The sequence below is a fragment of the Suncus etruscus genome, chromosome 15, assembly GCF_024139225.1.
Source record: "Suncus etruscus isolate mSunEtr1 chromosome 15, mSunEtr1.pri.cur, whole genome shotgun sequence".
Lineage (NCBI taxonomy): Eukaryota > Metazoa > Chordata > Mammalia > Eulipotyphla > Soricidae > Suncus > Suncus etruscus.
Window position 1 is genome coordinate 21,164,815 of NC_064862.1, and position 26,376 is coordinate 21,191,190.

Consider the following 26,376-nt stretch of genomic DNA (forward strand, 5'->3'; position numbering starts at 1 on the left):
CACCCAGTTTCTCTGTCTGCCCTGGTGCCTCTCATGTTCGCGACCTTGTGCTTCTCAGAGGTCTTCGTTGGTGAGCTCGCCTTTCTGCCCCTATTTTAAGTACCAGCACCTCCCCTGTCCCCCAATTTTTGTTGATTCTGAGTTTTGACTTTGCCTTTTTTTGTTTTTCGGTCACGCCTGGCAGTGTTCAGGAGTTACTCCTGGCTTTGCCCTCAGAAATCGCTCCTGGCAGGCTCAGGTCTGTCCTGGCTCGTCTGCAAGGCAAATGCCCTACTGCTGTACTATTTCTCAGGCCCTGGCTTTATCTTTTATGACGTTTTTGTTTGTTTGTTTGTTTGTTTTGACTTTTGATCTATACCTGGCATTACTCCTGGCTGATGCTTGGTGGTTATTCCTGGCAGTGTTCTGGGGACCCCGTGATGCTGAGGCATAAAATCCAGCTTCTTGCATATTGGGTCCATACTCCAGCCCATTGAGCTGTCTCTCCGGGCCTAATTTTGCCCTTTTGTGTTCTGTTTGTTTTTCGGTGCCACATCTGGCGTTGCTCAGGCTTACTTTTGTCTCTGCACTCAGGGATCCCTCCTGCTGGTGCTTGGACCATAGGGAATGCTGGGACTTGAACCCGCATCAGTTGCATGTAAGGCAAATGCCCTCTCTGCTGGACTGCTGCTCCAGCCCCCTATACTTCCCTTTATGAAACCAGCAGCCATGTACCCAGGATGGATGACACAGCCTTACACTGTGGATGGTTGTGGGTTGGGTGGCACATGGCGTGGCACTGCAGGGAGACCTCACTCTCACCTGGAAGCTGCCACTGGCTTTCTTTATGGGTGAAACTCAGCCTGCCCAGGAGTGGGTGTGGCATGTGCCTCTTGTCGCTGGCCTGGACCCTGAGCCCCTTCACCCCCGGTGATGTCTCTGGGTATTGCTTGTACGTTCGCTTTACTGCCAGGTGGCTTTACACGAGCAGATGTGTCATTTCTAGCATCGTTCCCTCACTTTGTAGCTGTTGTTTTTCTTTTTGGGGAGGATGGAGGGGCGCCACACCTGGTGACGCTCAGGGGTTACTCCTGGCTTTGCGCTCAGAAATCGCTCCTGGCAGGCAGTTAGGCATTTGCCGTGCACATGCTAATTTAGGACAGACTTTGGTTCGATCCCCCAGCATCCCATATGGTCCCCCAAGCCAGAGGCAATTTCTGAGTGCATAGCCAGGAGTAACCCCTGAGCGTCACTGGGTGTGGCCCATAAACAAAAACAACAACAACAAAAGAAATTGCTCCTGACTTGGGGGACATATGGGACGCCAGGGATCGAGCTGCGGTCTGTCTTGGTTCAGCGGATGTAAGGCAAACGCCCTCCCCTCCCGCTGTGCTATCACTCGGGTCCCAGCTGTTGTTTTTCTTCATATGGTTGATACCCCAACCCAAGGCCCTGATGCTATGGCTGGTGTGGAGCCCAGGTTGCATGCATGTATGGCAGTTGTTTGCCATTGAGTGCATCCCTGGCCTGGCCAGCTGATTCTCTCATGGTTGGTTCTGTTGATGTTGTTGGCACCTCTGTTCAAATACTTGGTCTGAAGATCCACACAGCCAGCCACCTTCCTAGGAGCATTGGTGCTCAGTCAGACCTACTCGGCTCCCAGTAGATAGATGCCAGATTGGAGGAGACACATGGCTCTAATTGCTTAATCTGAGCTCATTTAAAATGGTGGGGAAGGGGCCGGAGAGACAGCATGGAGGTAAGGCATTTGCCTTTCATGCAGAAGGTCATTGGTTCGAATCCCGGCATTCCATATGGTCCCCCGAGCCTGCCAGGAGCGATTTCTGAGTGTGGAGCCAGGAGTAACCCCTGAGCACTGCTGGGTGTGACCCAAAAAACCACAAAAAAAATAAAAAAATAAAAAAATAAATAAAATGGTGGGGATGGATGGAGTCTCCATTCCCAGAGATCTGGACACTCTGAATTCTGTCTTGGTCCAGCTAATCACTTGGTAGGAGTTGGCGTCTGGACTGAAGCTAGAGCTTCAACATCGCATTTTGAAACCGAGAACTGAGGTGGTTTTAGCTCATGCTTGCACACATGTCTGAAATGCCTAGTAATGAAACAAAAGCCTAGAGGTCTGAGTTAGGAAATGGGAATCTTTCCTTGAAAAAGTACTTTAAGGGGACCCAGAGAGATAGCACAGCGGCGTTTGCCTTGCAAGCAGCTGATCCAGGACCAAAGGTGGTTGGTTCGAATCCCGGTGTCCCATATGGTCCCCGTGCTGCCAGGAGCTATTTCTGAGCAGACAGCCAGGAGTAACCCCTGAGCACTGCCGGGTGTGGCCCAGACACCAAAAACAAACAAACAAACAAACAAAAAAAACCAAAACAAGGGGCCGGAGAGATAGCATGGAGGTAAGGCGTTTGCCTTTCATGCAGGAGGTCATCGGTTCAAATCCCGGCGTCCCATATGGTCCCCCGTGCCTGCCAGGAACAATTTCTGAGCCTGGAGCCAGGAATAATCTCTGAGCACTGCTGGGTGTGACCCAAAAACCACAAAAAAAAAAAAAAAAAAAAGAAAAAGTACTTTAAGGAAGGAGTAATAATATTGGAATTTATCTATCATCTATGTCTGTCTGTCTTTGTGTCTGTCTTTGTGTCTGTCTGTCTGTCTATATTAAAGCACAATTGAAACATGTCTTTCAGGGGCTGGAGAGATAGCATGGAGGTAAGCATGGAGCGTTGCCGGATGTGATCCAAAAACAAAAACAAAAAAAGTGTTTCACTCTCTTGATTTATCCAACTGCATTTCCCCCTTAAAAGTTGGACTTGTGGGCCTGGAGAGATAGCACAGCGGCGTTTGCTTTGCAAGCAGCCGATCCAGGACCTAAGGTGGTTGGTTCGAATCCCGGTGTCCCATATGGTTCCCCCGTGCCTGCCAGGAGCTATTTCTGAGCAGACAGCCAGGAGTAACCTCTGAGCATCACCGGGTGTGGCCCAAAAACCAAAAAAAAAAAGTTGGACTTGTGGGGCTGGAGAGATAGCACAGCAGCAGGGTGTTTCCTTGCATGCAGCCAACCCTGGATGGACAGTGGTTCGAATCCCTGTATCCCATATGGTCCCCCGAGCCTGCCAGGAGAGATTTCTGAGCACGGAGCCAGAAGTAACCCCTGAGTGCTGCCGGGTGTGACCCAAAACAAAAACAAAAACAAAAACAAGCCATCAAATCCCCATCCAAACGTCGAATTTGTTGGGCTTGAGAGATTGTTCAGTGGTCTCTAATTAAATAAATAAGTGAATTATCTTTGGGCTCCTCAGAACAGAACCAGGCTCAGCAGTAAAGCACATACATTGCGTGCGTGAGACCCTGGGTTGGATCCCCAGGACTAATCCTCCCTCTTGAGGGAAATAGTGGTTGCTCCCTCACCCCTGCCCCAGTACTCCGAATATAGCCTCAAAACAGAAAAAACATCCCCAGTGGATGTGTTTGAAGCTAGCGGCCTCTTGAAGTGGCACTTGCCAGTTTGATTTTTCTTTCTTTTTTTTTTTTTTTTTTTTTTTTTTTTTGCTTTTTGCTTTTTGGGCCACACCCGGTGATGCTCAGGAGTTACTCCTGGCTAAGCGCTCAGAAATTGCTCCTGGCTTAGGGACCATATGGGACTCTGGGAACAGAACCGAGATCCATCCTAGGTTAGCGTGCTTAAGGCAAGTGCCCTACTGCTTATGCCACCGCTCTGGCCCCTGTTTTATTTTTTGTTTTGTTTTGTTTTGTTTTGTTTTGTTTTGTTTTGTTTTGTTTTGTGGGTCACACCCACCGATGCTCAGGGCTTACTCCTGCCTCTGTGCTCAGAAATTGCTCCTGGTAGGCACGGGAGACCATATGGGATGCTGGGATTCAAACCACTGTCTGTCTGTCCTGGATCGGCTGTGTACAAGGCAAGTGCCCTACTGCTGTGCTATCTCTTCAGTCCGGCACTTGCCATCTTGAGATGGGAGTCTGCCCCTTAAAATAATTGCCACCTGGCTGGTATGCTTTCCTGCTCCTCCGACCCCACTGTGGCTGCTGCCTCCTTTCTCTTGGGGATGTCTTCCTGACTACTCACTTTGCCCAAATTAGCATGTGCAAAGCAAACGCCCTACCGCTGTACTATCTCTTGCTCACCTTGCTGGGCAGATTGAGGGGCTCTGTGTGGCTAGGTGGGCATCTGGTACTGACGTGGCATTGGGCGGAGGAGGACTCAGCAGAGCAGCGTGTTGTGTCCCGGTGCCTCCGAGACAATGTTTATCCTCTTGTTTCCACATGTGAGAACTGACCCTACCTCCCGCAGTCACAGCTATGAGCCATTGTGTATATACTGCATGCCAATGTTCTCTAACCTTTGTTGTGTTTTTGTTTTTTAGTTTGCTTGTTTGTTTTTATGATGGGACACCCCTGGTGGTCCTCAGGGCTCATTCGTGGCTCTTCATTCAGGGATCACATCTGATAAACTCGGGGTACCATAATGAGGTGCTGGGGATTGAACCTGGGTCAGTGGCATGCCAGGCAAGTGGCTTACCTGCTGTACCATATCTTTGGACCCCTGACTTTATTCTTATTTATTCCTTTAAAATAGCTTCTTGAATCCAGAGTGATAGTACAGTAGTTAGAATGCTTGTCTGCATGTGGCTAACCTGGGTTTGATCCATGGCCTCATAGATGATGCCCCCCTGAGCCTGCCATATGTGATTCCTTAGCCCAGAGCCAGGATAAGCCCAGTTGTGGGCTAAAACCAAAAACCAAACTAACGAACAAACAAAAAGAAAAACCAAGGCTTCTTATAAATATCTACCTATAGATATTTAGGGAAAACTAAATAATAAAGAAATAGCAGAGACCTTCATAGCTGCATCCCTTATAGAATAGATCCCCCTTCCTTCTGGGGCTTCTTCTGCCATTCCTCATTGGACAGTATTGACCATTTTTTGGAAACTGACTTTGAGTAGAATGACATGGAAGCTGAAGGGCCTTGCACTGTTTAATCCGCCTTTTTTTTTGAGGAGGAAACTTCCTCGTTCCAAAGACAGGAGTAAAACCTCATATGGGGGCCACTGTGCCTTGGGAATTGGACATCTTGTCCTGTTTCAGATATTTCACTCTCTTTCACCTAACACCAGCTTTGATCATTCTTCTGAGGCATTAAGTTCTCCCTGAGACCATCTTAAACGGCTGGTGGGAAAAATGTGTATTGAGAGCCCCGTCCTCTTGGCAGTCGATTGTTCTCTTGTATATTGGCTGCTTGGATGCCAGGCTTGTTACCTCGAATGTTTCTTGTCTTTTCTCTCTAGACACTACAACAGCAGGAGTGCAAGCTTCTGTATAGCCGAAAAGAGGGTCAGAGGCAAGAAAACAAAAACAAAAACAGATACAAGAACATCCTGCCCTGTAAGTGTCCCTGTGATTTACTGACTTTATTTTTATTTTTTAATTTTTTTGTTTTTGGGTCATACCTGGCGGCACTCAGTTCTCCCCACTTTGCCATCCACCCGGCCCCTCTTAATCTTCAGGTTCTGAATCTGAATTCTTTGAATCTCTCTTTCAGTTGACCACACCAGAGTCGTGCTCCATGATGGTGATCCCAATGAGCCCGTGCCAGATTACATCAATGCCAATATTATCATGGTAAGTAACTGTCCTGGTCAGCCACTCTTTTGATCCTGCTTTTGCTCCTTCTTTCTGTCTTTGCAATCTATCCCTTGTGTCCTGGAAGCAATTTCCAAGTGCAGCAAAGATTTTTCTTCCTAAATGCCTGTCTAGCCTGAATTTGAAACCAAGTGCAACAACTCCAAGCCCAAAAAAAGTTACATTGCTACGCAAGGCTGCCTGCAAAACACAGTGAACGACTTTTGGCGGATGGTGTTTCAGGAGAACTCCAGAGTTATTGTCATGACAACGAAAGAAGTGGAGCGAGGAAAGGTATTCTGTGTGTGTGTGTGTGGTGTGTGCGTGGTATGTGTGTAGAGAGAGGAAAGATATCCTGGGTGGGGTGTGTGTGTGTGGGGTGTGTGTGTGTGTGTGTGTGTGTGTGTGTGTGTGTGTGGTGGTGTGGCGAGGAAAGGAAAGATATGCTGGGTGGGGTGTGTGTGTTTGTGTGTGTGTGTGTGGCGAGGAAAGGTATCCTGGGGTGGGTGTATGTGTATGAGAGCGAGGGAGCGGGTGGGGTGTGTGTGTGTGTGTGTGTGTGTGTGTGTGTGTGTGGCGAGGAAGGGTATCCTGGGGTGGGTGTATGTGTATGAGAGTGAGGGAGCGGGTGGTGTGTGTGTGTGTGTGTGTGTGTGTGTGTGTGTGTGTGTGTGTGTGTGTGTGTGTGTGTGTGTGTGTGTGTGTGGCGAGGAAGGGTATCCTGGGGTGGGTGTATGTGTATAAGATCGAGGGAGCGGAACCAAGTAGGCTCTGCCCACTTTACACCTTGTTTTGGACCTGCCCAGGGGTGGAGCGGTGTAAGTTCTGGTAGGAACCCTTATTCACACCCTGTGGTCCAGCTTTCTGAGCTCCAGCTCAGGGCCAGTTCATCTTCTCCCCAGAATAGCACACTGCCCCATAATGCATGAATTGGTTAATTTTGGAGTTTGGGTATACCTGGCTGTGTCTAGGATTTGCTCCTGGCTCTGTGTTCAGGAGAATAATGGTGGCTAGGGGGATCATATGGCTGCTGGGGATCGATTACACCCAAGTCAGCTGCAATCAAGGCAAGCACCCTCTCTGTTGTCCTACCGTTCCAGCCCCTCTGTGTGTGAATTTGAACAGATTAAATCACACTTGCTGCATTGCTCCTGTCTACCCTCTCCTGCTCCCACAAACACTAAGAGCAGCAGCAAGACAAACCTTTGAGTGTCGTGGATTGCTGTCCAGCCTGGGACTGGAGCAGCTGGGATAATCAAAATTCGTCTTTTTTTTTTTTTTTTTTTTTTAGTTTTGTTTTTTTTTTGGGTCACAACTGGCAGCGCTCAGGGGTTACTCCTGGCTCTATGCTCAGAAATCGCCACTGGCAGGCACAGGGGACCATATGGGATGCCAGAATTCGAACCTCCAACCTTCTGCATGAAAGCCAAACGCCTTACCTCCATGCTATCTCTCCGGCTCCAAATTTGTCTTTTACAAACACCACCCAAGTGTGCATTACTGTTTAAAAATTACAAATACTTTTTTTTTGTTATTTTTGGCCACACCCGGTGATGTTCAGGGGTTACTCCTGGGCTATGCACTCAGAAGTTGCTCCTGGCTTGGGGGACCATATGGGACGATGGGTGATTGAACCACGGTGCATCCTAGGCTAGCATGGGCAAGGCAGATGCCTTACTGCTTGCACCACCGCTCTGGCCCCAACAAATACATTTTTTTCTTGAAACAAATGATTACTCTGCCTTTACTCACGGGCTGGGAGACATCAGAATCCAGGGCTCATGGGTGCTCCACTACAGCCTTTCCCTTCCCTTGGCTTCTGGGTCTTAGAAACAAGCCAGGGCTCACAAACTCCTTGGACCTGTGGCTGGGCCTCGGTTAGTCTCAAAAGCTGCTCCTCCTCCTTCCTCCCTTCTACCTGCTGCCCCCACTCGCTGGTCACACCTGCCTTCTTCTGGCCCTTTCTGGGAGACTCCAGTAGATAGCCAGGTGGGCCAGTCACTTCCCACAGAGTGGGACGCAGACGGGAAGTTTGTGTTACTTCCTGCTGTAGGGGCTTTTCTTTCATACCTGGCAGAGACGAACTGTCTTTCTTCTGATCCTTCCAGAGTAAATGTGTCAAGTACTGGCCGGATGAGTACGCGCTGAAGGAATATGGGGTCATGCGTGTCAGGAATGTCAAAGAAAGCGCGGCCCATGACTACACGTTACGAGAACTGAAACTCTCAAAGGTTGGACAAGTAAGTATATTGTCGTACTTAATTTCTTATATTTTTAGGGGGTTTCTGTTTTTGGACCACACCCAATTGTGCTTGGGGCTTACTCCCACTGGGCCCAGTGCTCAGGGAATGCTACTGGTAGTTCTGGGGGACCATATAGGATTCCAGGTCAGCCATGTGCAAGGCTGTCCATCGCCCTCCCTGCTGTGCTATTGCTCTGGCCCTGTTGTCTTACCTTTTTTCTCTCTCTCTCTCTGTGTGTGTGTGTGTGTGTGTGTGTGTGTGTGTGTGTGTGTGTGTGTGTGTGTGTGTGTGTGTGTGAGTGAGTGAGTGATACTCGGGTTATTCCTGGCTCCGCACTCAGAAGCCATTTCTGGCAGGCTCGGGAGGCCATATGGGATGCCAGGATTCGAACCGAGGGGTCTGTCTTTTTTTTGGAGGGGGGGGCACACTTTGTGACGCTTAGGCGTTACTCCTGGCTATGCACTCTGGAATCATTCCTGGCTTGGGGGACCACTTCGGATGCTGAGGATCGAACCAAGGTTTGTCCTAGGTGAGCCACATGCAAGGCAAATGCCCTACTGCTATGCCATCGCTCCAGCCCCTGTTGTCTTACTTTAGACTTTAGAGCCTTGGCAGCTGGTCATGAGCTCTGTGGACCTGGGCCGCTGTGCTGGTGCTGGTGCTGGTACCTCACTCACTGGCTCAGGTGCCCTGTGGAGCCTTCTTCGTGTGGGGAACATTGGGGAGCAGCATAGGGAGTCCTGAGTGGCTCCAGGCCGAAAGCATCATTTCCTCACAAGGCGCTAGATGCTAAGGGAAATGCCCCCTGCACTGAGGCCAGGCTCCAGAGGGAGCAGTGTGCACAGAGCCTGCTGGGTGGTCTGTCTGGTTGGGGGGTCTGTGGACATAAGTGTGAGTGGACGTGGTGCCAGGTTGGGGTAGGTGTGAGTACATGGGGCCTTAGCAAGCCGTGTGGACGTGGCTGGGGCAGGGTACGAGTAAATGGACATGGTTTTGGTGCTGGGCAGTTGTGAGTGGACATAGTATCAGGGCTGAGGTCATAAAACCTAGGAGAAAGCATATGGTTGGGCTTGGATCGCAGCGGAACATGTGCTGGGTGGTGGCCGCTGTAGCGGCAGTGGAGATGAGAGCCTAGTTGGGCTGGGTGGGACAGGCTGGGACAGTCATCAGTGAGCGTGAGGTTGAGATGGGCTGGGTCGCCATGCACTGAGGGTTGGAGGAACAGCTTCAAGTGGGAAACGGCTGAGACCCATGATGCAGGGATTCGGGAAGTGGGGAGGGGTCTGGGTCCCCCACACCTGGTTCTGATCATGGGGTGACTCTTCTATGGCTGCTGAGGCTGTCGGGAATTTCCTCCATGTCCTGTCAGGCCTGAGGCAGGGTAAGTGGTTCTGTTAGAGGAAGTGGAAGATAGTCTAGGGAGTACTGGGGTCACTTTATTCCCTGAACCCCTGTTACCCAGTGTGTGACTTGGCTTTCAACCATGAATTGGGAAGTGGGCGCTGTGTGCTTTGCCTGGGGGTGCAGTGTATGGAGAGGGGCAGCAGTGGAGGGGTACAGGGGCTGGGATTGGAGGGAAGCTCAGAGGAGAGAGATGTGCCAGGCCTCGCCCCTTGGTTTATTTAATTCTTTTCTGGTTTTTCTTGGCTCTACTCCAGGGCAACACGGAGAGAACCGTCTGGCAGTACCACTTTCGGACCTGGCCCGACCACGGCGTGCCCAGTGACCCTGGGGGTGTGCTGGACTTCCTGGAGGAGGTCCACCACAAGCAGGAGGGCATCATGGACGCGGGGCCCGTGGTGGTCCACTGCAGGTGAGGCGCCTCTTGCACCCACAGCCTGGGCTCTGTTCTTTGTTCAGTGCCATACACAAGGGACAGGACACCCCACAGCAACTGTCTCTGGGGCCTGGGCTAGCCGGGCAGGTGGCAGAGGCCACAACCTTGGGATCAAGGTGCCCTTGGGAATTACGCTGGGTTTCCACTTTTTGTTTGATTTTCTTGTTTCAGTTTTTTGACCACATCCACCAGTACTGGGGGTGTGGGGGTGGAAGGTGGCTCCCTACTCTGCTCAGAGGTCACTTGCAGTGATGCTCAGACCTGTGGTGCCAGGAGTTAAAACTGCCATGTGCTTCATTCATGCTGCTATTTCTCCAGGCCCTCAGCTTACTCCCCCCACCCCCAGGCTCATTTCTTTGGTTGAGTATGTTTTCTTCTTCCATGGAAATGAGAACCCTTTTCTTCCTATGGTCTCCCTGCTGGTTTGAGTCGGAGAGCGGAGGAGAGGCAGGCAGGTTTTAGGCCTGGACGTTTCACGTCCAGCCTGTCTCCTTCACAGAGTGGGCATGGAGTTGTGCTTGAAACTCCCATTTGTTTTGTGTCTTAAGAATAAGGGGGGGGTCGGAGCGATAGCACAGTAGCGTTTTTGCCTTGCAAGCAACCGACCCAGGACCTACGGTGGTTTGTTTGAATCCCGGCGTCCCATATGGTCCTCCGTGCCTGCCAGGAGCTATTTCTGAGCAGATAGCCAGGAGTAACCCCTGAGCACCGCCGGGTGTGGGCCAAAACAAACAAACAAACAAACAAACAAAAAAACAAGAATAAGGGGCCCGGAGAGATAGCATGGAGGTAAGGCGTTTGCCTTCCATGCATAAGGACAGTGGTTCAAATTCTGGCATCCCATATGGTTCTTCGTTCCCACCCCCCCACCCCCCCGCCCTGTGCCTGAGCTCAGAGCCAGGAGTAATCCCTTAGTGCTGTCGGGTGTGACCCCAAAACAAAACAAAAAAAGAATGAGTTTTGTTTTGTTTTGTTTTGTTTTGTTTTGTTTTATGGGGAGGAGAACCACATCTGGCAATGTTCAGATCACTCCTGGCTCTGCATCCAAGCATCACCCCTGGCGGGACTCTGGGGTTGTATGGAATGCTTGGGATTGGACCCAGCTCAGCTGCATGCAAGATAAGCACCTCCCTCTGTACTATTGCCCCTGGCCCCATAAAAGGGATTTTGGGCACTTGCTTCTCTGCCAGCATCTGAGCTGTTTCCTTCCTTGGTGCATATTTGGCCTTCACGGCTTCCTTTGTGTACTCTCCTGCAGCCTGGCCCACATCTGCGGAGACGAACTCTGAGCGGCTCCAGTTAGGATAGGCTGACCCAGGGCCCTTATGCCAGTTTTCAAGCATAGAACAGGTGGTGACATGGGTCCTCACAGGAGCAGGTGTGCCCCCGGGTATGTCAATAATTTGGTAGTTTGGTTCAGGAGCCTGTTATCATTTTTGTTTGTCCCTCTGCCCACAGTGCTGGAATCGGCCGCACGGGGACTTTCATTGTGATCGATATCCTTATTGACATCATCAGAGAGAAAGGTAGGTCCCAGAGAGGGCAGGGGCCAGGTCTTGTGGCTTCAGCTTTCAGGCTGCTGGCCAGAGAACAGAGTGATAACATGAGCTGCTTTCATCAAAGAAGCCCCGTCCCCCATTCTCAGGAGTTTGATGTTAGGTTCCTGTAGGTGGGGGTCCCGGGCTATTGCCCCCATGGTCTCAAGTTTGCAGTGTGGGGTATTCTCTGTTCAACTCTGGACCCTTGCTGGTCCTCAGAGTTGAGGGTAGGGTTGCTAAACATTTACCTATGACACTTCAGCTGTTCCGCTTCTGGGATTGCTGGTGCGTCAGAAGGCCCTGCTCTGCTGTTAATTTTATTGGTTAATTATTATTTGGGCTTTTGGTGTTTAGGGCTTAACTCCTGGTCTGCCCTCAACAATCAGGCCTGGTTGGCTTGGGTGGTACTGGGGCTCGAAGTTGGGTCAGTTCCAGGGAAGGCAGACAGCTGGCCTCACCGTGGTATCTCTCTCTGGGTCCCGGCTGTTGCTTTCAGAGCACGGAAGCCTCTTGTTCTCTCTCTGAGGCTGCTGAAGCAGTACACTCACCTTCGTGTCCTGGCTCGTTTCTGGGCCTTGATGCCTCCTGGCATTTGCTTTGTAGGTGTCGACTGCGACATCGATGTCCCCAAAACCATCCAGATGGTGCGGTCTCAGAGGTCAGGGATGGTCCAGACCGAGGCCCAGTACCGCTTCATCTACATGGCAGTCCAGCATTACATCGAGACACTACAGCGCCGCATCGAGGAGGAGCAGGTACCCGCCTGTTTGCGCCGGGCTGTTCCGTCTTGTGAGGCACAGGAGAGCCCTTCTTGGTTGGAAATGAGTCCTGGGTCTTCTCTGAGAGAGGGTCGTTCAGAAATGAATGACTCCCCTCATTTCCAGCTCTGATCTTTCAGGCTGGAGTAGCTACAGAAGGGGGCATTAGCCAGCCCTGGGAAGTGGCCGTGTGGGTGGTCAGGCTTTCCTTGGCTTTGCAAAGTTGCCCATCTGTTCCACTTTTGATCTGGGCCATGCTTGTCTTGGTTTCCTTCTCTTCAGTCAGCACCTCACTTAATAGCACCTGGCAGTGTGAGCAGCCAATTTGGTGGCTTTAGAAACTCAGAAATTCCGACTTTAATAAGCCGTGCATAATGAAGAAGACCGTGCACTTGGAGCCTTTCCAAGAGAGGCTAGTCAGAGCAGAGACAAAGCGGAGCTAACGAGAACGGTCCTGAGACAAGGGACTTGGAGACCAGCGCTCCACTTGTCTCCCTCGCCACCCCAGCCTTCAAGTGCTCTGAGCTATGTAAATGGTGAAGATTGTGTATTCACCTTGCGGTTATTCTTAATTTGGGTCAGGGAGAGCTGGAGCTTAGAATCATTTAAAGAAATCTTACATTTGCTTACCTACATGCTGTTTAACTATAAAATGCAGACTACTAGGGTTCGGGGTGTGTGTGTGTGTGTGTGTGTGTGGTTCGGGTGTGTGTGTGTCAGGGAGAGCTGGAGCTAAGAATCATTTAAAGAAAAAATTTTTTTTTTTTTGGGTTTTTGGGCCACACCCGGCGGTACTCAGGGGTTACTCCTGGCTGTCTGCTCAGAAATAGCTCCTGGCAGGCACGGGGGACCATATGGGACACCGGGATTCGAACCAACCACCTTTGGTCCTGGATCGGCTGCTTGCAAGGCAAAGGCCGCTGTGCTATCTCTCCGGGCCCCATTTAAAGAAATCTTACATTTGCTTACTTACATGTTGTTTAACTATAAAATGCAGAGACTACTAGGGTTCGTGTGTGTGTGTGTGTGTGTGTGTGTGTGTGTGTGTGTGTGTGTGTGTGTGTGTGTGTGTGTGTGTGTGTGTGTGTGTGTGTGTGTGTGTGTGGCCTTTCTCGAATGATCCACAGGCAGTTAGTTGAAGTTTTAGGGGTTATTCAGCTTTATTCCACGGCCCTAGCCTCGCATGGCCTCATTGCTAAGCCTTTTCTTGCAGCCTCTTTCACTCCCCTTCAAGTACCCTTCCTAGCTGCCTCTGCCTCTCTGCTTTCTACCCCTTCTCCCAGACAGCCCCCGTTATCCTCTCTTACAAACAATAGCCCTGGTCCCAGAGAGATAGCATGGAGGTAAGGCATTAGCCTTGCATGCATAAAGATTGTGGTTTGAATCCCGGCATCCCATATGGTCCCCTGTGCCTGCCAGGAGCAACCCCTGAGCGCTTCCTGGTGTGACCCAAAATCCAAAAAGCAAACAAACAAAAAATAACAGCCCCTTCTAGGTGTGGGTGGGTCTGACCATCCAGGTAAGATTAGCATATAGAATTGGGGGTGGGGTAACACCTAAATACAGAGAGAATCCAGCAGGGCTGCTACAGATGGGAAAATACTCCTGGACTGTCTCAGGCACACACAATGCTTGCTTGGAAAATTTGCGGGGAAATAGCTCTTGATTTTCATTCAGTCACTTTGTTTTTGTCTTGGGTTTGGAGAATTTAGGGGCTTTCCCTCCTCGCTTTTTCGAGCTCATCACCATCTTCTCATTACCATGTATGGTGTTTCTGACCCCCAAGTCATAGGTTATAATTTGAATTTAGGAACTACTTAAAAATAAAAAAAATGTATTATTGCCCTCACCCCCGGGGTGTGGGGTGGAGAGGAAATAGATAAATGTAAAACATTTTCTTTCTTTCTTTTTTTTTTGGTTTTTGGGCCACACCCAGTAACGCTCAGGGAGTACTCCTGGCTATGCGCTCAGAGGTTGCTCCTGGCTTGGGGGACCATATGGGACACCGGGGATCGAACCGCGGTCCGTCCAAGGCCAGCGCAGGCAAGGCAGGCACCTTACCTCTAGCGCCACCGCCCGGCCCCAAAACATTTTCTTTTAATATTTTCAGAGAAATTTACAGAAAGACAAAGTCACAAAATAGACGTCATAGAAATTGAGTATTCCTGGTGATTCATTTCCGCTTGAGCTGCATGCAGGCCTTTATCCTTTCAGATTACACTTGTCTGGGGGTAGGTAGGCAGTGCTTAGCAGACCCAGTGTAGGACAGGACCCCTGCACCCCAAAGATTTCAACCAAGACAAGTGCTCTATCCATTGTACTATCACTTTGGCCACTACCTGGATTTATTTTTGTATGTGTGTGGGGGTGGGTGGAGGGGTGGAGGGGGCCCACAGCTGGCGGTGCTCAGAGCTTATTCTTGGCTCTACATTCATTGGCTCTACTCTGGATGGGGCTGCTGGGGGTAGAACACAGGTTGGCATGTACAAGGCAAGTGCCCTGCCCACTGTGCTATCCTCAGGCTCTGTTCAGTATTATTATTTTTTTGCTTTTGGGTCACACCTGACAATACTCAGGGTTTACTCCTGGCTCTGCGCTCAGAAATCGCTCCTGGCAGGCTCAGGGAACCATATGGGATGCCGGGATTCGAACCACCGTCTGTCCTGGGTTCACCTACTTTATTATTTTGAGGGGCAGTTTCCAGGCAGTGCTCAGGGGTGGTTCACATCCTGCTGGTTTCTGGGCCTTGTCTTTTCCAGGCTATCATTAGAGCCAAAAGATGCCAGAGTGCTAAGTATATGCCTTCCCCTGAGAAAGAGTTGGCACTTTCATTTTTACTTTGTATTTGTTTGTTTTGGCCACACCCAGCGACCCTTAGGGCCTACTCTGGGCTCTGTGCTCAGCAATCACTCCTGGCAGGCTTGGAAACATATGGCTTCTGGGGATCTAACCCAGGTCAGCCACATGCAAGGCAAACACTACCAGCTGTGCTATGGCTCTAGCCCCTTCATCTTTTACTTTTAGGCACCGTGATTCTGCTACTGTTAGTGGTAGGGTCTCTGGTGTACTGTGTCAGTGCCACACCATCCACCAGAGTTGCCCTCTCAACAGGTTCTCCCCCCACCCTCATCTTTCTACCTGCACATCATTCCTTTTACCTCAAGTGCTCTATCATAGAACTCTCCTCCCAACTCTCTACCTAAAAACCGTTAAATGTGTTGCAAGTGACTTATGAAATGATTAAATGCTGCTTTGCTTTGTGACAAAGTAAGTGTGAATTACTCTTGGCTCAGAAACAGGGACATCCAGTTTCATACCGAAGTCTTTCAGGCCCGCCTCTGTCTCCGAACTGGAATGGTTAATAGGACTTTCTACTAAGGCGCAGGAGATGAACTTGCTGACCTCCCTCAGAGACTAAGTTGGCCTGTCTCGCTCTAGGTTCTTGTCTCTTGTGAAATTCCCCTTGGCTTCCCTTGGTCCTTTAAGCAAAGTCACAGTTCCTTCTCCATGCCCCCTTTCCCTTTCAGAAAAGCAAGCGGAAAGGGCACGAGTATACCAACATCAAGTACTCCCTAACGGACCAGGCCGGTGGAGACCAGAGCCCTCTCCCTCCGGGCACCCCAACGCCATCCTGCACAGAGTAAGTAGGCCCGAGCCTGGCTGCCACTGCCAAGATTACCAGCCGGGCTCTGGTCGCTGAGCGGTGACATGTCAAACCCCCGGCCCCTGTCAGAAAATATAGTGCCAACTCTAAACGGAGACATTGGTTGCATCGATTGTGACCCACAGCCACCATCAGTCGTTACTGGGCTGTGTATTCTGAAGTCACTCTCTGCGCTGACATTTGCTCTTTCCTTCCCCTCTCCCCCCAACTCTTGGTCTCTGTTTGCTTCCCGTGTGGATCTCGCAGCCCTTGCTGACTGCAATACTCTATGTAAACATTTTCAACAGTGTGTCTCAGGCTTGTATTAACATTTATTCTATCTGACGCCAAAACAAAATCCCAGAGCATCGCTCAGTGCCCCCACCAGCTGCCGCCTGCTCCTCTCCCTGTGATTGCTGTCCTATGCTATGGGATGTGCACACCAGGGTTTGCTCTTTGCCAGGAGATGCCCACATATGGGCACAGCACAACCTGTTCTCACACTTCCAGATTGCCAGGGTCTTGACTCTTACTCCCAGCTTCTCTGCCTCCTGGCTTCTTATCCTCAACGGGGTGCAGGCCTCAGATGGACACCCCCAGGCCAGACCCCCTTGTTTCAGCTCCTCTGCCCGTGACTGGCACCTTTACCTGAAAGGTCCTTCATCCTCCCAGGCTTCTCCGATAGCTGCCTCATGGCCAGTGGAAGGAAGTGTGGGCTTTTCCATCAGCTGCCTTACACACAGGGATCCCTTCCGTGGAACCAGGGTCAGGCTCCATGATCTGTAGCCACCACCTGGCTACTTTTGGAGCTCCTGCTCCTCCCCGTTCCTCTGCTCAGAGGCAGCACTCGTGCCTTGAATGTACAAGGCCCTGGGTTGGATCCCGGCACTCCCTGCCCTTTGAGCGCCACTTGGATTGGCCCCCACAGTAACAGGAGGAAAACCGCTTGACTGACTCTGCAGGAAAGACCTTTCTTTTCTTTAGGATTGACAGCCACACTGACCTCTAACCCCCTCTGCCTGCCCTCAGAACTCCAGATAGCATAGATACCCCAGGATACTTATTTCCCCTGTAACCATCAACTCTTTTGTTCTCTCTGTTTCACGGCTCCTTGGGTGCCGTGGAGATTGGGTGGTCTGTACCCAGTTAGACTGGTGGCCCTTTAAATTTCACTGTGGTCCATTTCATGCTTTCTCTTTTCTTTCCAGAATGAGAGAAGATAATGCTCGAGTGTATGAAAATGTGGGTTTGATGCAGCAACAGAAAAGTTTCAGATGAGAAGACCTGTCAAGATCAGCTCAGAGAGGCAGGTAACGGGCCTGAGTGTCAATGGGGTACTTCTGCCGTTTGTGGCAGTTTCTGCATTTGAAGGAGAGGGCAGAGGGAAGTGTGTGTGTGTGTGTATATATATATTTTTTTTGGGGGGGGCACACCCAGTGACGCTCAGGGGTTACTCCTGTGGGCTAAGGTTCAAGTTGTTTTCTCTTCTGCCCCCAGGTCCACCCCCGCCTCTGCCTCCATTTTCTAGCGCCACCGCTCTGGCCCCAGAAGTTTATTTCTTGGAGTGTGCGTGTCTGTTTCCACATCCAAATTCTGTGTTCTGGGGCCAGAGCGGTAGCACGAGAAGTAAGGCATTTGCCTTGTAAGCGCTAGCCTAGGACAGACCATGGTTCGATCCCCCCACATCCCATATGGTCCCCCCAAGCCAGGAGCGATTTCTGAGTGCATAGCCATGAGTAACCCCTGAGTGTCAACATTTGTGGCACAAAAACAAGAAAACAAACCCTGGGACCGGAGAGATAGCATGGAGGCAGGGCGTTTGCCTTGCATGTGGAGGAACGGTGGTTCGAATCCCTCCATCCCATATGGTCCTCCAAGCCTGCCACTGTGTTTTTTTCTTTTTTTGGTTTTTGGGCCACACCCGCCGATGCTCAGGGGTACTCCTGGCTGTCTGCTCAGAAATAGCCCTGGCAGGCACGGGAGACCATATGGGACACCAGGATTCGAACCAACCACCTTTGGTCCTGGATCGGCTGCTTGCAAGGCAAACGCCGCTGTGCTATCTCTCCAGGCCCCTGCCACTGTGTTTAAATAGCTCCTCAGCCTGCTTTTGGGACATTGAAAAGCCACTCAGGGATTGGGAGTGTTTTAGCCAAGTGTGCCCTATTGAGTTTCTTTTCCCTGCTTATGGCTGGTAGGACAGTCAGTTGGCCTGGGTCCCTCCCTAGTCACTGAGCCATCTTTGAGCATCTAGCTGGGAGCCCTAATAAGGGCAGGTTTGTCTGTATGGTTTCAGTACATGCTGGCAATGCAAGGGTTTGATGAACTCGAGGCCTTGTGCTTGCTGGGCAAGCACTCTTAAGTTTTCTCGAGGCTGCCTGGCACTGCCAGGGATTGGCACTGCCCAGGTCACTTTACCTGCAGCACATGTGGTGGCACTGAGCTTTGAACTCATGCCCACACACTTACCAGGAAAGCGCCTTAAGCCATGGAGTCATCCCTAAGTTTTTCACAGACCAGCCTCCTTTTCCCTCTCCCTGAACCTCTGTTACCCAGGCTGTTTTCATGTGAAAGACTAGTTAGTGTTAGAAACAAGTGCAGGGCCCGGAGAGATAGCACAGTGGCGTTTGCCTTGCAAGCAGCCGATCCAGGACCAAAGGTGTTTGGTTCGAATCCCGGTGTCCTATATGGTCCTCCATGCCTGCAGGAGCTATATCTGAGCAGATATAACCCCTGAGCATCGCCAGGTGTGGCCCAAAAACCAAAAACCAAAAAAAAGAAAAAAAAAAGAAAAAAAAAGAAGAAGTGCAGATAATCCTTTGGCTTTGGGGGCTGTTGAGTTAGTGTTTCTGGAGGGAAATAGTTAATACTGATGTTCTAAGTGCTGTCATTTCTGTGACTATTAGAGTGGCTTTATTAGGCTATTATTAAAGTGTGGGCTGCTGTCAGGATCTGGGAAGCTTGGGGACCCAGCTCGGGAAGGACTGGAAATGGGGTCTCCAAGTTTTCTTCCTAGTTGACCTCTGGCTGCCAGGCTGTGTGATCCGGGGCACTGGACAGACTCTGGCCCATCTCCCTTCCAGCTGTCACTGAGATTTTGTCTTCCCTGTATGTTTTCTCCCCATCACTCACCTTTTTAGGCAATGTGTGATGTGTGTTTTCATGAGTGAGAAACACCTCTCTCAGGATTTCATAATTATGCCTCCATTTCCATGACAGCATTCTGTTAAAAGCTTAAGTCTCCTCTAATCCAGTGTGAGATCCTGTGCTCAATCCCCCCTTGTAACCGCTTCTCACATCTCCTCTTCCAGATGTGGAACTGCACCCTCTCCCTAAAAAGACCAAGACCAAGATGCAAGAAGGTTGCTGCGAAGAGGAAGCGTGGACGGCTTGCGTTGCGGCTGGTACCTTGGAGAAGCAAATTCTGAAACCATTCAAAGATCCCTGTATTCTAACTCAACAACACCTGATTTCCAGTTAGCATTTCCTCAGACAAGAAGAACTCACCTCAACAGGATGGACCATGTTCTATTTTTCAGAATTTAAAAAAAATTTTTTTTCTCTTAGTGATGAGGGGATGATTGGGCACTTGTAAGAGAGAAAAATGTATGCTTGGTAAAATAAGTAACAGCATCCTCCAGAAGAGAGAACGGTTGGTTTGAGTGCTGCCCCCAGTATTGGATGATTCATTGATGGCCTCTGTTTTGTTTGTTTTGTTGTTGTTGTCGTCGTCGTTGTGTTGTTTATTTTTTCCTGGCTAAATGATAATTAAACCAGTGCCCAGACTGTCAGAAGCTGACGGTCTTGCCTTTGTGTTGCTATTAAGAAGCTGTGGAGGTTGGACCCGGGATCCATGAGTCAGGGTGAGAAGCGGGTTTTCTTAGCAACACCCTCCCGCAGTTGACCGGGAGGTGAGTTGAGGCGGTGGTGGCGGGAAGTCAGTGGCCCAGCTCTCTTCCAAGTTGTTCTCTTGTTTTTAGAAAGAGAAGCTGCATCTAGGGGTAACCAGTGTTCGGGATATCAGTTGTTGCTGACATGCCAGCCCTAACCCCAGGCACTCCCCTGGGCCCCCACACCCTTGCTTTGCTTTTTCAGTCTGGACCCTGCTCTTCTGAGCTCTGCTATCACCGTGTGGTTGGCAGGTTCTGGGGGGAATGGCCAGGCCCTCTCTGCACGCCGTCCCCAGGAGCCCCCTAGCTCCCTAGCCTCGGGGCTCGTGGGCTGCTCAGAGGCTGGGTCCACGATGGCTGCTTAGAGCTGCCAAGAGGGCAAGAAGGCCTTGGCCAGTCAGACTTGAACCCAGACTCATCTGGCTCGGCCCCAGCTCAGGCAGCAGGAACCCAGGAGCAGGACCGGAAGGTGCGGCTTATTGTGCTTACCCACCCCAGGCTGTGCTACGGTAACAGCCTGACTTGGAAGAGTGGGTGCTGTGACCTTGGGAAGCAGGTGCCAGGCAGCCAAAGGGCCTTCCAGAAGCTTCCCAGGTCTGTTCCACCAGCTCTGGGCATACCTGTGGAAGCTTCACTCGGGGAAACTGGACTTCCAGGACGGCTGTGGGGGCAATCAGAAGGCTTGAAACAAGCAGGTTGGCCCTGGCACCTCCTTCCTCTAGGCAGGCCGCCAGTGCAGGCTTGCAGGGATAGGCCCGAGAATGCCCCCAGTCTGATGGAATAGGCAGTAGCTTTTTTTTTAACCAAGCAGTGAGATCTGCTAACTCTACCTTAAGTGCCTTCTCTGAAGATCCTACCCCGTGCTCGTGGAATCATTAGGGGTTCATGCCCTTGAGTCTTGCTCTCCTTCTGCCTGAGGCTCCTTGTGGAAGGACTAGAGTCCTGTTAGTAGCAGCTTCCTGAGGTCTGTCCGTCCTGTCTTCCCTTGAACCCTGGGCCGAGCAGGACTGTCATTCCAGAGATCAGTCATAAAATGAATTCCCCACTTTTCCCCCATCCAGCAAATTTCTCATTGCTTTAGTGCACAGGTGTGTGCAGAGAGGAGGGAGAGAGTGGAAGGTCGGTAGCACTGTCTTGTTGACAGGCCTGTGGAGAAAGAGATTCCTTTTCAGTATTTGCTACCAGGATCTCGACTCCTGCCCATGTTGTCCCCGTGTCTTCATACCGAACAGTTCTTGGGACAATGCTCTTGCTCTGGGCACGGGTCAGTCTCGCACCAGCATCTAGAGGCTTGCTTGTACAGATAGCGTGGCAGTAAATGTCTCTGCCTGTAGCATTAGGTCTGTGGGTTTTGCTTTCGAATCAGCCACACCAGAGCTTGGCTAGCTTGCTTGGGTCCCTTGATTTTGCTTCGATTTCCCCTCCCCAAGTCAGCAAACTCACATCACTTGAGCATGTTCCAGTCCCAGCCTCTCGGTCCCTAGGGCTGATTGTGGATTCGAGTAAAGGTGATCGCAGGTGCTCAGATGAGATGACTTGATTCCCAAGTGGATCCTGGCGGAGAGGCAGGGAAGAAGGATGAGCTGGAGAGGCCGAGGTAACAGAGCTTATGGAAGTGAATGTTCCGAATTGTGGTTTCTGAGGAAGGTCCGAGGGCCGGGCCATGCATTAGATGAATCAGGTTACCTGGAAAACGGGTGTGATGGTTGTGTGCATGTGTCCCGTCAGCTTCTGAGTTGCTGGTAGACCTGGAATTTGCACAATATCCCTTAGCTGGTATTTTAAAATAATAAGCATAAGATTTTATATTGGGGGTATGGTGAATAAATTATCTGGCATGTGTATCAGGGTGTTTGGTTTGTTTTTTATAAACCCAGATTCCAGTTTTAATAGATTTTTTTTTTCTAAAACGACTTTTTTGGAAGTCATCTTGTCTGCAGAGTTGGGCATTCCTTCTTCCTCTGAGCTCCACGCCTTTCTTAGTGCAGTGAGTGGGGTCAGTGAGTGGCTGACTATGCTGGAGTCTGCGTTCAGCGGCTTTGCAATGACCAAGATAAAAGAGTCAAGATGCTTTGTTTTTCAGGCTTATTTTCCCAGGGATTTCCGGGGCGGGGGGGGGGGGGGCTTTGTAGTCGAAAGATTTGCAATTGTGAGGTTTGGTGCTCTGGTGGGGAAATGTTTGCAATTGTGAGTTGTGTTATTGTATGTCCCAAGTGTGCCAGCTCAGCACAGGTTTTTTACTCTCCGGTCTCAGGGGAATAAAGATCTTTCTGTGGCAAGCATAGGGACACCCCGATTTCACGGTGCCAGATTAGGATTTGCATCAGCCCTTTGTTTTGTAGCTGTCTCTTCTCACATTGGAAATAAGTTCCAGGACGCAGCCCCCTGTCCCTTTGTCTTTACCAAATTTGTTCCTCCCCTTCCCACCCCAGGGGGCAGTTGATTTCAGTATGTTGTATAACGTTGCTGTATATCAGACTAATTTTGACAAGTTTTTCATCCTAAACCTCAGATCATGTCATTAATAAGTTGCCTGTTTATTTATGACCTAATTGTGATTCTTTTATTAATAAAAGCTAATGGAAAAGGATCCTTTATTAAGCCGGTGACTAGACCTACAGTTAATTTTCCTGCAGTATATGAATTATTGTACCAGAGTATTAAAAGATATGTAATATTTTATTGATAAATCTGTCCTTTAAAAGGAATACATTCTAGGGTGTCATCATTTTGATGTGAATCATGTAAATGTTGATAATATGCAGTGTTTATTATACATTTAGTGTTTTAAGAGAGTCACTTAATTGCCTTTTTGCCACATATATTATGTAGTCTATTTGAAAAATAAAAATAAAAAAACAACAATAAACATTTAAAAGAGGGCCTGAGTGGTATAGTACAGTGGGTTAGGGCACTTGCCTTGAATGCCGCCTACCCGGTTTGATCCCCAAGACCCCTTATGATACCCAACCCATAATCCACCAGAGTTGGCCCTGAGCACTGCTGAGTGTGGCCCAAAAACAAAAACAAACAAAAAAAATCCATTTAAAAGACTCGTTTATGTAGAGAAACATCAGTGAATGCTGTCTCTCCACCTGTATTTATGGGTGTTAGTTCAACTGCTTTGCTAGTCGCAAAGCTGCATTATCAGAGTACAAGTGTATTTGTAAACTGTATGGGATCTAAAAAAAATAATTAGGAATAAAACCATTTTCTTATATTATGGTACTCGTTGTTCCCTTTCTCAGAAACATGTTTGGTGGAATTGGATTCTATGTTTCTCAGCCTTTTTCTTATACAGGCCACGCTCTTAACTCTCAGCCACCCTTGCCTGGAAGGTAACTTGGAATCGGGTCCACAACTCCGTTCCTCAAGCTTTGCCAAGAACCTTTGAGAGACAGGAGGGAATTCTGTGTGGAAGTCTTGTGAGTCAGCAGCTGAGGAGAATCTGCAGCCACCCTTGGGAATGATTAGAACCAGATGTACTGACCAGCTGTGGTGACCTGTGCTGGGGTAGTGTGGTGGAAAGCTATGAGTATCAGCCCAGGCCCAAACCAGGCCCTTTGTCACCTCCTGCCATACTGCATGCACCTTGGCAGAAACATCATCTTATAAATAACCATCCAGGTAGTCACAGTTGAGGAAGTTATTTGTGTGACATCGGTTGGATGTAAAACTCCCTACCAAGGCCTTTGTACATCTCCTCAGACTCAGCTAATTGAAAGCAGAATCATTTGGCTCCATCATCTCTAGTTAAGAAATGAGGGGTGGGGCCGGAGAGATAGCATGGATGTAAGGCGTTTGCCTTTCATGCAGGAGGTCATCGGTTCGAATCCCGGTGTCCCATATGGTCCCCCGTGCCTGCCAGGAGCAATTTCTGAGCCTGGAGCCAGGAATAACCCCTGAGCACTGCCGGGTGTGACCCAAAAACCACAAAAAAAAAAAAAAAAAAAAATGGGGTGCCTTTGGCAAGCCACGTACTGCGCCTGTGCAAGGCATGGACACAGACGGGCAGTGGGTGGGACAGAGAGAGAGACCTTTCATCTGGGAATCCGGGCCTTGTCCATGTCAGAAGATGGCCTATGACGTGTGAGGAGGGATAGTCTCCCTTCACCTGGGCCAATAGTCATGAGAAGGTGCTGAAGTGTGTCTTGAGAGGAAAAGCTTCCGGTGCCCTGCTAAGCAATCCCACTGGGCCTTGGGGAGGAGGATGACTCAGAACACACTGTGCCCTGAGATGCTTCTGGAAATCCTGGTTGCGTGTATGTTGGGGACAGAGACCTGAGCTTGACATGGGCCCTGATAGAACCTTCTGGATTTTCCATTCACACAGAGTCCTCAGAAAATGTGTACATTACTATGTTGGTGCTGGCCTTTACCCTTGGTGGCTCACATTTGAATATGATTTAATGATGTTCCAGTATCAATGTTAATAATAGCCAAACAGGGGACCAAAGCCAATTGTGGACAGACACTAAAGGGTGTATTCAACAGCAAAGGGTAGCAAGTACTTGTCATTACTGGAGTCTATGACGTTAAATGCTTTGCCTGGATCTGCATTTTTGCCTTGAATTTCTAGGACAGGTCAGGATGGGACTGTGACCTTAAATGGTGGTTTTATTTAGGTGCCCCTTTCCTAAGTTAATCTTCCACAAATGGAATTTGCAGGATGACAAACCAAAAAAAAGTGATCAGGGATCATATGTGGTGCTCAGGATCGGACCCGGGCCTGACAGATGCAAGGCAAGCACCCTCCCTGCTGTACTCTAAATCTGCAGTTTTTCTAAGACGCCGTAGTATGCAGAGGCCCACTGGTCCTTTGAGATGAGTTGCTTTGAAGAGTTTTCATGCAGGGACAGAGATCAAGGTCATTGGAATTTTACTCCTCCCGGGCCAGTGCCTGTCTGCAGATCACTTAACCACCAATAGAAGCAAGAAAAATCCATAGACTAGATCTCGCAGAACAGGCTAACGTCATCACACAACGCCTTGAAAACAGCTTAGCTATTCTGAGATCTCACACCTACCCAGACCACATTTGTGAAATCCCAGGCATATGTTCCATCCATCTATCTATGGGGGAGAAAGGAAAAACCGAAAGCAAACCCTAAAATGCACGTCTGTTCAGTGTGACAGACTTCGAGACTTGATAGATTTCTAGACTTGTCGAGAGGACTGGTTCTCTTCATTCATCAGTTCGAGGATTGCTTGCTGTAGTGTCTTTTTTTCCCCCCTCCTAACACAAATTTTCTTCTTTCTAAAGCTTGATTTTGTGTCCCTTTGTATCAGGCTTTAGAAAATGTCTGAGAAAGGCTTGAACTAATGGACAGGAAAAGTTTCAGAATCTCAGCAGCAGGAAGGTTTCTCACCCAGAAGTGATGGATTTTAATAATAATAAAAACAATTTTAATAATTGCTCTCTTAAGGGTCAGAGCAATAGTACAGCAAGTAGGACATTTGCTTTGCAAGTGGCTGACCTGAGTTCAATCCCCTAACATCCCATATGGTCCCCTGAACCTGCCAGAAATAATTTGTGAGTGCAGAGCCTGGAGTAAACCCCTGAACACTGCCGGGTACGGCCCCCCAAACCAAAATTTTTTACTTTCTTGGTTTGGGGGCCACACCCAGCTATACCTAGGGGCTACCCCTGGCTCTGAACTTCAGCATCCTGGCAGGCCCTTGTGTGGTGCTGAAGCCCGAACCCGGGTCAGCATATCTGGGTCAAGCAAGATCCCTACCTGCAATACTATCTCCAAGTGATGTATTGTTTTTTTTCTACACTGAAAATGCACTGAGGGGCAGGTGAGGTAGTCAGTACAGTGGGCAAAGTGCTTGCCATACATATACCTGAGCCCTGGCATCCCATATGGTGCCTCCAATACTACCAGGAGTAATTCCTGAGTGCTGAGCCAGGAGTAACCCCTAAACACTGCTGAGATGGCCCAAATAAAACAAAAACCATGGACTGAAATCCTGTCTTGAGAACAGATCTTTTCTATCTTTAGATTTTAGTCAGATGGCTTCTGAGGGTGAATGAAAACACAGGTTTTGGCTGATGAGGTTAATTAACTTTTGTGTTTTAGGCTTCGGGCAGAGCATAAAACCAGGGTTTGGGAAACCCTTGAGCATGGGTTTAGATTCTGGTTTGGCCAGCTGTGATCTTTCTTTGGGTGGCTGGCACCTCTATGGTGGTGCTCTGGGGATCAGTGGCCACCAGTGCTACCCCTAGCAGTTCTGGGGTGGGTCCCAGGGTGCCAGTACTTGTAAGCTACATACTTCTGCCCTTTGAGTTCTCTCTGGAGCCTTTGATCTTACATCTGAAGCCTCTGATCCCCAGATTTTTTAGGAGTTTGGAGATTTGGGAAGGTCCTTGTTTTGAAGGCTGCTGAGGTCCAGGCCACTGAACGTGGACCGGTGCTCAGTAAACAACCACATTCTCTTTTTTTTGGGGGGGGGTCACATCCGGTGCGGCTCAGGGGGTTACTCCTGGTTCTGCACTCAGAAGTCGCTCTTGGAAGACACGGGGACCCTATGGTTTGCCGGGATTTGAACCACCGTCTGTCCTGGATTGGCTGTGTGCAGGGCAAACACCCTACTGCTGTGCTATCTCTCCAGCCCCACAACCATGTTCTCTTAGAGGAATTTGGGGACCTGCTCCCATGTTACATGGATGCAGACAACCTGTTTGTTAGCATCTACACAGCTCTACTGTGAAGTAAGGCTCAAGCAAGACTTCTTATTACATCCTCAACTAGCCTTACTCTGACACTGTCCACAAATCTTAATTCAAACTGACTTTTTTTTTTCCTTACTAATTTTGTTTGTGT

General features: G+C 49.6%; 1 protein-coding gene across 4 annotated transcripts in view; it reads left to right on the top strand.

Annotated features, from left to right (window-relative positions):
* Positions 1 to 22,768, top strand: part of PTPN11 (protein tyrosine phosphatase non-receptor type 11) — a 56,254-nt gene extending 33,486 nt beyond the window's left edge. For 2 of the 4 annotated variants that reach the window (XM_049789339.1, XM_049789340.1), the window contains exons 7-16: positions 5,307 to 5,403; positions 5,561 to 5,640; positions 5,776 to 5,934; positions 7,749 to 7,880; positions 9,530 to 9,696; positions 11,179 to 11,246; positions 11,862 to 12,013; positions 15,544 to 15,656; positions 16,868 to 16,969; positions 18,971 to 22,768. In XM_049789339.1, the coding sequence (XP_049645296.1) occupies positions 5,307 to 5,403; positions 5,561 to 5,640; positions 5,776 to 5,934; positions 7,749 to 7,880; positions 9,530 to 9,696; positions 11,179 to 11,246; positions 11,862 to 12,013; positions 15,544 to 15,656; positions 16,868 to 16,937 (1,038 nt within the window). In that variant the 3' untranslated portion in view covers positions 16,938 to 16,969; positions 18,971 to 22,768. The remainder of the gene's footprint in view (positions 1 to 5,306; positions 5,404 to 5,560; positions 5,641 to 5,775; positions 5,935 to 7,748; positions 7,881 to 9,529; positions 9,697 to 11,178; positions 11,247 to 11,861; positions 12,014 to 15,543; positions 15,657 to 16,867; positions 16,970 to 18,970) is intronic. The other 2 variants (XM_049789341.1, XM_049789342.1) reach the window with 1 other exon arrangement.
* The last annotated feature ends 3,608 nt before the right edge of the window (positions 22,769 to 26,376 follow it).